Source organism: Scyliorhinus canicula, chromosome 2 (genome assembly GCF_902713615.1).
Source record: "Scyliorhinus canicula chromosome 2, sScyCan1.1, whole genome shotgun sequence".
NCBI lineage: Eukaryota > Metazoa > Chordata > Chondrichthyes > Carcharhiniformes > Scyliorhinidae > Scyliorhinus > Scyliorhinus canicula.
This window is the reverse complement of record NC_052147.1, coordinates 55,823,017-55,836,156: the sequence shown is the minus strand read 5'-3', so window position 1 is coordinate 55,836,156 and position 13,140 is coordinate 55,823,017. Positions and strand designations below refer to the sequence as shown.

Sequence of the window (13,140 nt, the reverse complement as noted above, 5' to 3'; positions counted from 1 at the left end):
CCAGCAGTAGCGCCGTTGCCACCATGGCCCCAGGCTGGACCCTCTATAGGACGCCTCCTCCATTCTAACCCCTTTTCCTTCCCATCACAGTCTCACTTTCTCCACATTCGTCACCCAATAATAGTGCAGCAGATTCAGTAACGTCAACCCCCTTTCAGCCTCTACCTCTGTAGAAAGGCCCTCTTCACCCTTATTCTATGGGTACCTTCCCCACCCATGCAAACTCTAAAATGACTGCACCCAACGTCTGAAGAAAAAGCCTACAGAATGAAGATCAGGAGGGTCTGGAATATAAATAGGAATCTAGACAGGTCGTTCATTTCCACTGCCTGGACCCTCCCCACCAGTGCCAGATGTAACGTATCCCTTCTCCTAAAGTCCTCCTTTACCTCCTCCACCAACTTTAAGTTCCATTTGTGCATCTTCGCCCACTCCCCCGTCACTTCTACCACCAGAAACCTGAACCTATCCCTGACTATCCTAAATGGCACTGCCCCCAAATTGGCTCCTCGACCCGCCTCATTCACCGGAAACACCTCACTTTTTGCTGCATTCAACGTGTATCCCGAGAAGGCCCTGAGCCTCTCTAATTAGCCTATAATTCTCCCCATACTCTCCAATGGGTCAGATCCGAACAGCAGCAGTTCCTCTGCATACAGCGACATCCGGTGCTCCCTACTCCCCCTTTTAATCCGCTGCCACTCTGCTGACCCCCTAAGGGCCATCACCAAGGGCTCTATCACCAGCACGAACGACAACGATGTCAGCTGACACCCCGTCTTGTTCCCCTGTGCAACTCGAAACTCTGCTAATTCCTCTCGTTTGTCTGTACACTCGCCACTGGGGCCACATACAGCAGACGTACTCTTGCCACAAAGCCAAACCGTCCCAGAACCTTGAACAGGTACAGCCACTTCACCCGGTTGAAAGCCTTCTCCCTGTCCATTGATACCACCTCTGGTACCCGCCTTCAGGGTCATAATCACAGTTAGCACTCACAAATATTACCAGAAAGTTGCTGCCCTTCTCTAAACCCGTTTGGTCCTCTGCAACCATCTTTGGAACGTATCCTTCCATCCTCCCCGCCACTAACTTAGCCGACACTTTCACATCTGTATTCAACTGTGACATAGGCCTGTATGACCCACACTCTAGCAGGTCCTTCCCTTTCTTGGATATTAGCATGATTGTCGTCTGTGTCAGTGTCACCGGCAGCTCCCCTTTCTCCAGTGCCTCGTTAAATGCCCCCAGTAAATGTGGTGCCAACTCCGTCGCAAACTCCTTCTAGAACTCCGCCCGGTAACCATTCGACCCCAGGGTCTTCCCGACTTCATCCTTCTTATGCTTTCCATTACCTCTCTCAACTCTAAAGGCTCCAGGGCAGCACGGTGGCGCAGTGGTTCGCACTGCTGCCTCATGCAGCTGAGGACCCAGGTTCGATCCCGGCTCTGGGTTACTGTGCGTGTGTAGTTTGCACATTCTCCCCTCCGTTTGCATGGGTTATGCCCCCACAACCCAAAGAAGTGCCAGGTAGATGGATTGGCCACGCTAAATTGCCCCTTAATTGGAAAAAATGAATTGGGTACTCTTAAATTTAAAAAAAACTCTAAAGGCTCCTCCAGTGCCCGCCTCCTCTCCTCATCCAACCATGGGAATTCCAACCCGTCCAAAAACAGCCTCGTGTCCCCTTCCTCACCACCCGGATCGCTCCTGTCCAATTTCTCATAGAACTCACTGAATGCCTCATTTATCCTCACCTGCTCCGACACAACTTCCCCCTTCCCTGTCCTCAGGGTTTCTCTGGATGCGGCCTGCCTCCGTAGCTGATGGGTTAGCATGCAGCTCACCTTTTCTCCATATTCATACTGAACCCCCCTCTCCCTCCATAGCCGCCTAACAGCCTTTCCCATCATCAGCCTGCCGAACTGCCCCTGTTACTTCTTTCTCTTCGGTCTTCAGTAATCCCTCCTTGGTGGGGGCCCTCAAATATTCCCTGTCCACCTCGACTATCTCGCTCAAAAACTGTCCATACTCCTCCCTCCTTCTCCTATCTCTGTGCGCCTTGAACAAGATAATCTCCCGCTGAACCACCGCCTTCAATGCCTCCCAGAGTGTGGCTGCTGATACCTCCCCATTCTGGTTCAACTCCACATCGTCCTTAATCACCGACTGCACCTTGTCACAGAATCCCTTGTCCTCTAAAAGCCCCGGGTGTAACCTCCACCCCGGCCTCTGTTCCTGCCTTGAGCTAAGGTTGAACCTCCAGCCAGTGCGGTGCATGGTCAGAAATCACGATTCCCGTATACTCGGCCCCACCACCCCCACCAACTCCTCTCGGCTCACTACAAAGAAATCAATTCTGGAGCATATTTTGTACATGTAGGAGAAGGAGTACTCTTTCCCCGGGTTCCTAAACCTCCATGGATCCACCATTCCCATCCTTTCCATAAACCCTCCCAGCTCCTTTGCCATCCTTCAGCTTCCCATTGACCTGGTGCTCGGTCTGTCCACCCTCGGCTCCATTACATAGATATAATCCCCTCCCATGATCAACTGGTGCATGACCAGGTCTGAAATCGCTCCCAGCAACCCCTTCGCAAACCCCACGTCGTCCCAATTCCATGTATATACATTCACTAGCACCACCAGCGTCCCCTCCAGCTACCCGCTCACTATCACATATGTATCTCCCTCCTGGATCCCGCACTTCCTTGGCCCCTACAAACCCCGTCCATTTACTGAACAGGATGGCCACCCCCCCGCGACTTTGAATCGAACCCCGAGTGAAATATCCACCCATCCTTTCTCAACCTAACCTGATGGAGGTGCGTCTCCTGCAGAAAGACCACCCCTGCCTTCAAGCTCCTCAAGTGTACAAAGACCCGAGACCTCTTCACTAATCCGTCCAGCCCGCGCGTTCCATGTTCCGAAATTTACCAGAGGCTTGCGCCCCCAGTCCCCTCTACTGTCCACCATATTCCCCTACCGATTCTGTCCCCTTTAATTTCACCCTAAACCGGGCCCATCCAAGATGGTTCTCTTCTCCTTCCATGACCCTGCTCCTCCTCCGCAACATCTACAACATTGCATCCCCCCTGGCCAACCTCCGTGGCCACCTCCCCTACCTCACTTCCGTTCACCAATATTAATTGCCAGCTCCTGCTCCTCCCTCCCACCCTTCCCTCCTTGATCTGTGCAAACGGCTCCCTGTGGACCTCTCCTCCCCCACCCAAACAAAGCCACAGGTCATCTCCTCCAAAAAATAAACAACACACAGGCAGTAAGGGAGCCCCCTTACAACGTATTTCCCCTTAACGCGCAATCACAACTACACAATCTCACCATGTGAGAAGAAACCACCTCCCCCCCCCAACCTCCAGCACCCAACTACCCATATCTTCCGAACTCCGTTGTTCCAACTCCACCCTCTCCCATCCGCGTTCAATTCTCTCCCAGTTTATGCCTCTAATAGAGTCATTGGCCTCCTCTGGGGTTTCAGAATAGTACTCTCGGCCTTCAAACGTCACCCACCGTTTTGCCGGGTACAGCACCCCAAACTTGATCTGCCTTCGATAAAGAGCCACTTTGACCTTGTTGAACCGGATGTGCCTTTTCATTAGCTCCTCTCCAAAGTCCCGATGGATTCAGACTTTGTTCCTCTCCCATTCGCAGTTCCGCTTCTCCCTGGCCCACCGCAGTAACTTCTCCTTCTCCACAAACTTGTGAAGCCTCACAATCATCGCCCGTGGTGGTTTCCCCACTCTTGGCTTCTGCCTTTGTTTAAAATTTATTTTATTTCAAACATGTATCAAAACATGTTAAACACCCTGGGAAACATACTTCCCAGCCATCAACTGTACAGACTTTTCCCCTTTTTCACCCTCTCCCGCCTCCCCACGACGAACAGTTCTTCAAATACGGTCACAAACATCCCCCGCCTTTTCTCAAACCCCCTTAACTCATACTTTATCTTCTCCAACCGCAGGAAGTCATACAGGTCACCCAACCAAGCCATTAACCCCGTTGGCGATGCCAACCACCACGCCAGCAAAATCCGCCTCTATGCAATCAGAGAGGCGAAGGCCACAGCATCGGCCTTCCTCCTCTCCACGAACTCCAGCTTCTCTGAAACTCCAAATATCGCCACCAAATGGTCCGGGTCCACCACCTCCTCCTGGCTAAGACTGCGAACACTCCTGCCCAGAATCTTCCCAATTTTTCACAACCCCAAAGCATGTACGCATGATTCGCTGCCCTCCCCCCCCCCCCCCCCCACCCACACCTCTCGCACTCATCTGCCTCCCCCTGAAAGAACCCACTCATTCTCATCCGAGTCATATGCACCCTGTGCACCACCTTATCAGGCTCATCCTTGCACATGAGGAGGTCCCATTTATCCTATGCAGTGCCTCACTCCATACTCCCCTCCCAACTCTGCTTCCCGTTTCTCCTTGATCTTCACCACCCGCTCGCCTCCTTGCTCCCCTAGCCCCTTGTATATCTCTTGGCTTCTGCTTTAGAGACCTGGGCACTCTATCCACCTCTGGGGCCTTGTCCAGCACCCCCTCCACTACCAGCCCCGCCAGCATTCTTGAGACGTATCTCATAGCACCTGTGCCTTCCACACATTCAAGCAGACCAATGATACGCAGGTTATGCCTTCTCGATCTGTTCTCTTGCTCCTCTACCTTTGCCCTTAATGACTTGCACCAATTCCCCAGGAGCCCCACCTCCCCCTCCAGCACCACAACCCGATCACTGTGGTCGGACGTCACCCTCTCCATCTCCTGGATCTGCGACCCCTGTGCCTCCAAGCACTTCTCGACACTCTCCATCAAGCCTTTCAAAGGTGTTATCGCTCCTTCGATCGATCTTCCTGCATCTCCTTTCATTGCCTGCGGAACTCCTCTCTGATGAATGCCATCAACTGCTCCATCAGGGGTTTTCCAGCATGCGGCAAACCTTCCCCCTCCGCCATCTTTCCAATTGTTGCTGCACCACAGGTCTATTCCAGCTCCTTGGCCAGGTCTTTAACCTTCTGCCAGGTCTGATAACCAGCAAACATGCCACTCCCAGCTTCTCCTCATACCTTTTTGACACTTTCCTGTCAAATCTCCCCCGTTCTTGGGTTAAAAAGCTCAAATTAATCCCTTTGAATGGGAGCTGCCCTGTCTGCGACCACTCACTCCATGGTAACGTTGGAAGTCCCCATCATCCTCTTCTGTTGTCAACCAGCTTCCTTCATTTTGACTGATCTCTCTTTTCTCCTGCTGTACTTCTAACTTCCATATTCTCACCATTTATTGAGATTTTGCAGATATGGAATACGGCAGTTTGTCCTTTAAAACAGAGACGAGGAGGAATTTCTTCAGCCAGAGGGTGGTGAATCTGTGGAACTCTTTGCCGCAGAAGGCTGTGGAGGCCAAATCACTGAGTGTCTTTAAAACAGAGATAGATAGGTTTTTGATCAATAAAGGGATCAGGGGTTATGGAGAGAAGGCAGGAGAATGGGGATGAGAAAAATATCAGCCATGATTGAATGGCGGAGCAGACTCGATGGGCCGAGTGGCCTAATCCTGCTCCTATGTCTTATGGTCTTATTTTTACCCTAAGGTTAATCAAGAGGCACAATTAATAACCTGAAAATTAAATAAATATAACAAAATCACAAAAAAGTAAAATGAATAAAATTTCAGTGCATTAGCTTTTTGTTCCTTTTGTTTCATTATCCCACTGTCTGCAGTTTCTCTTGTAAGTTAAATTCCCACATTTTGCTACATTTTTGCCAGTATACAATCCTGTTACATGGAAAGCTTTCTATCCAAGGAGAGTTTTCTACCAATCACCTTTCAGAAAAATAAATTCTATACAGCCATTGAAAGGTGATGGGCCGGCCACAAACAATCCATTTCAGATGGGATGCCTTCCGATGGCGCACTTTTGCTCATGACTGAAGAGACCAATCCCGGAGAGGCAGGTCCTGACACGATCTCCGCATATTCCATACTGGCTGTGTGTTCCGTTTTTGGTGTTGCCAATCTGCTGTGATCACTGGTCATCGTGGTGGTGCACTCCGGCCTGCAGGGGGCATCACCATTTCCCTCTGAAGTCAGCTAGTGACTCCTAGGTGTGACAATTGATGCCTAGGGCCTTCACGTCAGGCTTTACAAGAATGCTTGAAGTGGACACCTTTGGATGTCCCTCTGGTCATCTGGCTCCAGTTACCTTGCCATGCAGAAAGTACTTGCATATCCGACCATCTTCTATCCTGCGGACATTATGTCTGAGCTAATGAAGTTGCCTTTGTTTGATGATTACAAACAAAGTTGGGCCCTCCACCTTTTGAAGTTCCCTTCTTCATCACACTCTGGGATATGGACTACCACATTTGTGATTTTATCCCGCTAGGATATACTCATAACCTGCCACAGGCAGTGAAAATGGAGATTATGGAGCTTCTTTTCTTAATAGCAGGAAGTTGTCCCCATGTTTCGGTGCCAGACAGCAATGTTCTGAGATCACAGGCCTGACAGACCATGATAGCCTGATCTTCAGGGTCAGCATGATGTTGTCCCCTGTGTGTTTCCTGTGTTACCCAAAGATGGCCACTTGTTTTCCTCTACCAGTATCATGTGGGCCCAAGGTAACAACATTTGAGAACTGTATCCAGCGGGACGTTATTTAGCGTGATCATGGGTGAGAAATAAGGCCTTATCCCACAACCAGGTTTTCTTGACGTTTGTAGTTGGGGAGAAAGAGTTACAGGTATGGATGAGACAGCCCATGAGTAACTGAGTGAACTGTTTGAATGACTAGCACAGCATCATCAGCATAGGGGAGTTCTCTGATCAGGAAGCAATGTGTTTTTGTCTTTGCTTTCGGCCTTGATAGATTTGTAGAACTTGTCGTCTGACCCAGTGTCCAAATAGGCTCCTTCCATCTGCAGAGAAGCCAACAATCAGTAGTATGGAGAAGAAGATACCAAACAGAATGGGGGTGAGGGTACAGCCCAATTTCACTCCATTCTTTGCTCTGAAATAGTCAGAAGTGCAGCCATCAGATTGTACAATTTTATGTTAGATGGAGCGAATGAGAGGAGCTTTGGTGGACAGCCAATTTTCCCCGAAGTCTTGTAGAGCCCTGCTCCGCTGGCACTGTTGAGTGCTTTAATGAAATCCACAAAAGTAAGGTAAAGGGCTTTGCCCTCTTCCCTATACTTCTCTTTTGGCTGCGAGATGGAGACGTTTACGGCCACAATAGAACTGCCGACACAGAAACCGGGCTGTGTTTCTGCGTACATTTGATCTGCAAGTGTATGGAGCCTGTTAAGTATGACCCTAGCAAAGGCCTTCCCCTTGATGCTCAGGAGTGAGATGCCTCTGCTGTTGTTGCAGTCTCCTCTTGAATGACTAGCACAGCATCACCAGCATAGGGGAGTTCTCTGATCAGGAAGCAATGTGTTTTTGTCTTTGCTTTCGGCCTTGATAGATTTGTAGAATTTGTCATCTGACCCAGTGTCCAAATAGGCTCCTTCCATCTGCAGAGAAGCCAACAATCAGTAGCCTTTGTTTTTGTATGGTGATTTTCCATCAGACAACTCCTGTGAAATGGAGCATACTTTCCAACAGAAAAGCAGACGTTGATTGGAGGCATGGCGTTTGATGGGACTTTCCGTGCTTGAGCGGTTTGGCTGGGTTTCCATCCTTGTCTGGTACCTTTCTGTGCCAAGCGGTTTACGGCCTTCTCAAGCTCAGTGATGAGAGTTCTTCATCAAACTCTTCCATGACAGGAAGCTGTGAGAGGGCATCAAATGCGGACTGAGAGATGTCTGACTCACAGCAGAACAGTTCACAGAAGTGTTCAGGCCTGTGGGACATCTGTCTCCTTCTGCTGTTGAATACTTCACCACCTGCCATCTTCAGCAGGCAACTTTGGTGATGGCGGGGCCAAGTGCCCTCGTGATCCCTTTGTGCATAGCACATACGTTTCCATTGTCACAGGCTGTTTGTTTAACCCATTAAATCCTTTACAGCCACATTCTTTCAAAGCAAATTCCTGGAACAAAAATTTATGAAACTGTTTTCATACACACACCAGCAGTGGCCTGTACTGCTGTGATATTGCAGAGGCCTGAACCTCCCTTCTTCATCACACTCAGGGATATGGACTCCAACAAGAGGTTGTGATCCACTGTTACTCACAATAGAATCTCAAAAATCTAAAATATATAAAATAATAAAGGAATCTAAGATTGTACCTGAAATGTAATATTGGCGCTAATTCTGGTTGGTAGAGGTGTGTACCTGATCGTGACGGTAGTGAAAATAATATAAGGTATCTGAAAGAATATCACATGTTAATGATGCTGAGTCTGGTGTCAACACCTTTCCAGGAAGATAATGTTATGCCACCCAGTTTGAGCGACTTTTTTTACTTCTAATTTGTTATTGTACCAACACCAGTTTCTTTTTATTTGATTAGCAAGCAATGAACGTCCAAAGACTGCTTGCGAACAGTATCGAGAGAGACTGCAAGCAGAATCATATGGATCGCAACCTCTTGTTGGAGTCCATATCCCAGAGTGTGATGAAGAAGGGAGGTTCAGGCCTCTGCAATGTCACAGCAGTACAGGCCACTGCTGGTGTGTGTATGAAAACGGACAAGAAATTCCTGGGACTAGGACACCACCTGGAACTGGTCAACCACAGTGCGGACAGCCAGGTCAGTCAGTGTTTTAAATGTAGAGAATGACCTGTGTTGCAGCAAAGGTGATAGCTCAAAAAGGACATTTTTTAAAAAAGTGATCTGAATGGGAATAGGTACTGGTGTAATTCTTTGAAGTCGATTAGCACAGAAACCGGTGATAGAGGCACCTGTTATCTATTATAGCTGTAACGTGCCTGTCTGTGTTGTTGCTTCTGCTGTCTGTCTTGTTTCTGGTCTGTGGTCCAGGGTAAAGTAGCTCCCACATTGAACTGAATGGTGAAATATCAGCAGTGTAGATCAATCAATATAAACCCCAGGAAATGAGAGTTGACTTCCAAAGTATTGGAAATCACATTCAGTGCAGTGAGAGCACGCTTTCAGAACAGATCCTATGAGCAAAGGCTTTTCACCCAGGTAAGGAAATAGGTGAATCTAAGTGTTTAAATCATTTCTTTTTAAAAAATAAATTTAGGGTACCCAATTATTTTTTCTAATTGACGGGCCAGTCCAACTAACCTGCACATATTTGGGTTGTGGGGGTGAAACCCACGCAGACACGGGGAGAGCGTGCAAACGGACAGTGACCCGGGGCCGGAATCAAATCCGGGTCTGGAATCAAATCCGGGTCCTCAGAGTCGTAGGCAGCAATGCTAACCACTGTGCCACCGTGCTGCCCTGTGTTTAAATAATTTCTTGCCTGTACCTTGATCAGCCCTCTCAAATCCCATTAACTCTTGCCTTGATTTCCCTGGCACGTCCTCAAAGTCCCAGAAATCTGTGCATACATTATTAAAATCAGAATCCCCCCCCCACCCCAGAATCTTGGTCCCCAATTAAAGATTTCTCTGAAATAACATTATTTCCCTTCACAATCACATTCTACTAAACCAATTTCTTTCCAGGAACATAAGTAGAAGATTCTGCAGGATAGCACTGACAAAGCAGTTCCTCACAACAAACTCTCAATAAGTAATATCATATAATAGAGATTTCAGCTTGTGTCACGAATCAACTGTTTAACACTTGTTCAAAATACAAACTTCTGGTGGGCACAAGGGTACCTTGGTGATGATTGAATTTGGATCAATTTGAGGTGATAAATTAACTAGGTCGTGTGAAATGTATTGTATGTAAAGTTTATAAATGGATTAGTGACAGCAGCTAGTGGATGCTACATAACCTATTTAAGGGTTTGTACTTTTAATTTGTATTTGTTTCAACCAGTTTCTTTTCATTTGATTAGAACCCATTGAACGTCCGAAGACAGCTTGTGAACAGCACCGAGAGAGACTGCAAACACTTGTTGGAATCCATATCCCTGAGTGTGATGAAGAAGGGAGGTTCAGGCCTCTGCAATGTCACGGCAGCTCAGGCCACTGCTGGTGTGTGTATGAAAACGGGCAAGAAATTCCTGGGACCAGGACACCGCCTGGAACTGGTCAACCACAGTGTGGACAGCCAGGTCAGTCAGTCTCTTAAATAGGTGAAATGACCTGTGATGCAGGGAAAATGAGGAGTTCAAAGAGACATTGGGCGCAATCTAGTGGCCGTTCTGTTCCCCCGTTCAAGCGAATAGGAGCGTGGCACAGTTGGTGGATGCTGGGAGATCCCTCTTCCGAGATTTGCCTGGCTCACTATGCCTCGCGAAATCTAACAGGATCTCGCGAGACGTCGTGATCTGAATCCCGCCCATTATGGACGGGATCAATATTTGGCAAATCTGCATTTTAGAGCGAGACAGATAGTCTCACTAATATGCGCACGCCTGATCTACCGAGGCCCTGGGATCTAACCCTTTGGCCTCAGAGACCTCAGGCAAGCGCCATTCAGTCCTGGTCCCCACAAATGGCGACCAGTTGGAATGTCACTTGGGGTGGAGGTCTCCAAACAGACCAGAGGGTCCCAGAGATTGCCCTCTGAACAGGGTGGCACCCTGTCACTGCTCTTTCATCTGGGCACCTTGGAACTGCCAGCATGGCACCCTGGCACTGATATCCTGGCAGTGCCACCTGGGGCACTACCAGGGTGCCAGTTTGGCAGTGCCAAGGTGCCAGCCTGTCCTTTTTCCCATGATGGGGATCGGGACCGGGGATGCCTTGCCCATGTGAGGTGGGGTGCGGGTCAGGGGAGATGCCTTTGAGGGTTTCGGGAGTCACATCGGCGTGGGGGAGGTCAAGAGATCAGGACGCCATTTTAAAATGGCATCCCGATCTCCTCCTGCACTGAGGAGTTCGGGCGAGCGGAGCCCCTCAGTGCGGAAAACGGGATTAAATTCGGCTTGGCAGGGCATTTTCCGCTGAGGCCCCAGATTGCAACAAAGTCCCATTAGATAGCATGGTATTTCTTGGTTTTGCGATCATTAGGAAACACCAGGCTAAACACACTCGACAAGGGACTCTGTTGCAATTCGGTTAGCTTGCGCCCATTAATTTATTTAAAGTGATTTTAACTTGGAACTTGGTGAAATGCACCTGTGAAAATATGACCATCACTGAAACAGTTCTTTGATAATACAACAAGCAGGCTAAATAAAAGGGGAGCCAATAGATGTAATGCATTTCGACTTCCAAAAGTCTTTTGCTAAAGGCCACAAAATGGTTACGACACAAGATAAAACCAAATAGTGTTGGGGGTGATATATTAGTATGAACAGAGGATTGGCTAATTAAGAGTAAACAGAGGTTCCGTATAAACTGTTGGAATTTTGTTCCCCTGACTTTGAAGGCGGGTTAAAGCCAGGTTGAGCTTCCTGTCGACAATGTTGGATCTCATGCATGCGCATTAAAAGATCACCTTGCTGGAATTATATTCACTTCTAAATTAAATTCTCCACCAGCAAGAATATAGAACATTCACTTTTACAACTGTATATAAATGGCGGGTCCCGAGTGAGCTTCACTTCATCCATGACATTGAGGTCAGTAGATGTTGATTTTGCCCTCTTAAATAGATACATAGATGATCGGAGCAGGAGGAGGCCTTTTGGCCCTTCGAGCCTGCTCCGCCATTCATCACCATCATGGCTGATCATCCAACTCAATAGGCTAATCCTGCTTTCTCCCCATAGCCTTTGATCCCATTCTCCCCAAGTGCTATATCCAGCCGGCTCTTGAATATATTCAATGATTTAGCATCAACTACTTCCTGTGGTAATGAATTCCACAGGCTCACCACTCTTTCTGTGAAGAAATGTCTCCTTATAGCTGTCCGAAATGGTTTACCCTGAATCCTCAGATTGTGACCTGGGATGGGATTCTCCCCTACCCGGCAGGACGGGGGGGTCCAGGCATAGCGGAGTGGTGCCAACCACTCTGGCGTCGGGCCTCCCCAAAGGTACGGAATTCTCCACACCTTTAGGGGCCAAGCCCTCACATTGAGGGGCTAGGCCCGCGCCGGAGTGATTGGCACCACGACGACTGGCGCCAAAACCGGCGCCAACGGCCTTTGACGCCCACCGCCCTGCGCCGGGGCTGTCCGAAAGGCCTTTGCCAGATCGCGCATGCGCCGGTGCATCAGCTGCCGCTGACATCACCACCGGCACATACACGCTGGGGGATTCTCTTCCGCCACGGTGGAGGCCGTGGCGGCGGCGAAAGAAAAAGAGTGCCCCCCATGGCACTGGCCCGCCCGCCAATCGGTGGGGCCCGATTGCGGGCCTAGCCACTGTGGGGGCAGCCCCGGGGGTCCGATCGCCCCGCGCACCCCCCCCCCCCCCCCAGGGGGGGGGGGGGATTTTCGCCGGCCCCGGGCGATTCTCCGACCCTGCGGGTGGTCGGAGAATTTCGCCCCTGGTTCTGGACACACCCATCATTGGTGACACCTTACCTGCATCTACCCTGTCTAGTCTCGTTAAAATTTTATAAGTCTCTATGAATTAATTCTTCTGAACTCCATCGAGAACAATCCCAACCTAGCCAATTTCTCCTCATATGATAGTCCCGCCATCCCTGGAATCAGTCTGATAAACCATCGCTGCACTCCCTCGAGAGCAAGAACATCATTCCTCAGAGAGGGAGACCAAAACTGCACACAATACTCCAAGTGTGGCCTCACCAAGGCCCTGTATAATTGCAGCAACACATCCCTGCTTCTGTACTCGAAACCTCTCGCAATGAAGGCTAGCATACCATTAGCCTTCTTTACCGCCTGCTGTACCTGCATGCTTACCTTCAGCGACTGGTGCACAAGGACACCCAGGTCCCGCTGCACACTCCCCTCCCCCAATTTACAACCATTCAGGTAGTAATCTGCCTTCCTGTTTTTGCTTCCAAAGTGAATAACCTCACACTTATCCAAATTATACTGCATTTGCCATTGATCTGCCCACTCGCCCAACCTGTCCAGATCATGCTGTAGGATCCCTGCAACCTCGTCACATTTCACCTTCCCACCTAACTTGGTATCATCTGCAAACTTTGAGATGTTACATTTTGT

At 49.1% G+C, this 13,140-nt stretch overlaps 1 protein-coding gene across 13 annotated transcripts in view; it reads left to right on the top strand.

Annotated features, from left to right (window-relative positions):
• The window catches only part of nid2a (nidogen 2a (osteonidogen)), a 232,828-nt gene that overhangs the window by 88,718 nt on the left and 130,970 nt on the right, over window positions 1-13,140 (top strand). For all 13 annotated transcript variants that reach the window (XR_005458155.1, XM_038778768.1, XM_038778760.1 and 10 more), the window contains exons 14-15: window positions 8,482-8,721; window positions 9,950-10,168. Coding sequence is in view for 12 of the 13 variants with exons in the window: in XM_038778768.1 (XP_038634696.1) it covers window positions 8,482-8,721; window positions 9,950-10,168 (459 nt within the window). In the remaining variant the exon portion in view is untranslated. The remainder of the gene's footprint in view (window positions 1-8,481; window positions 8,722-9,949; window positions 10,169-13,140) is intronic.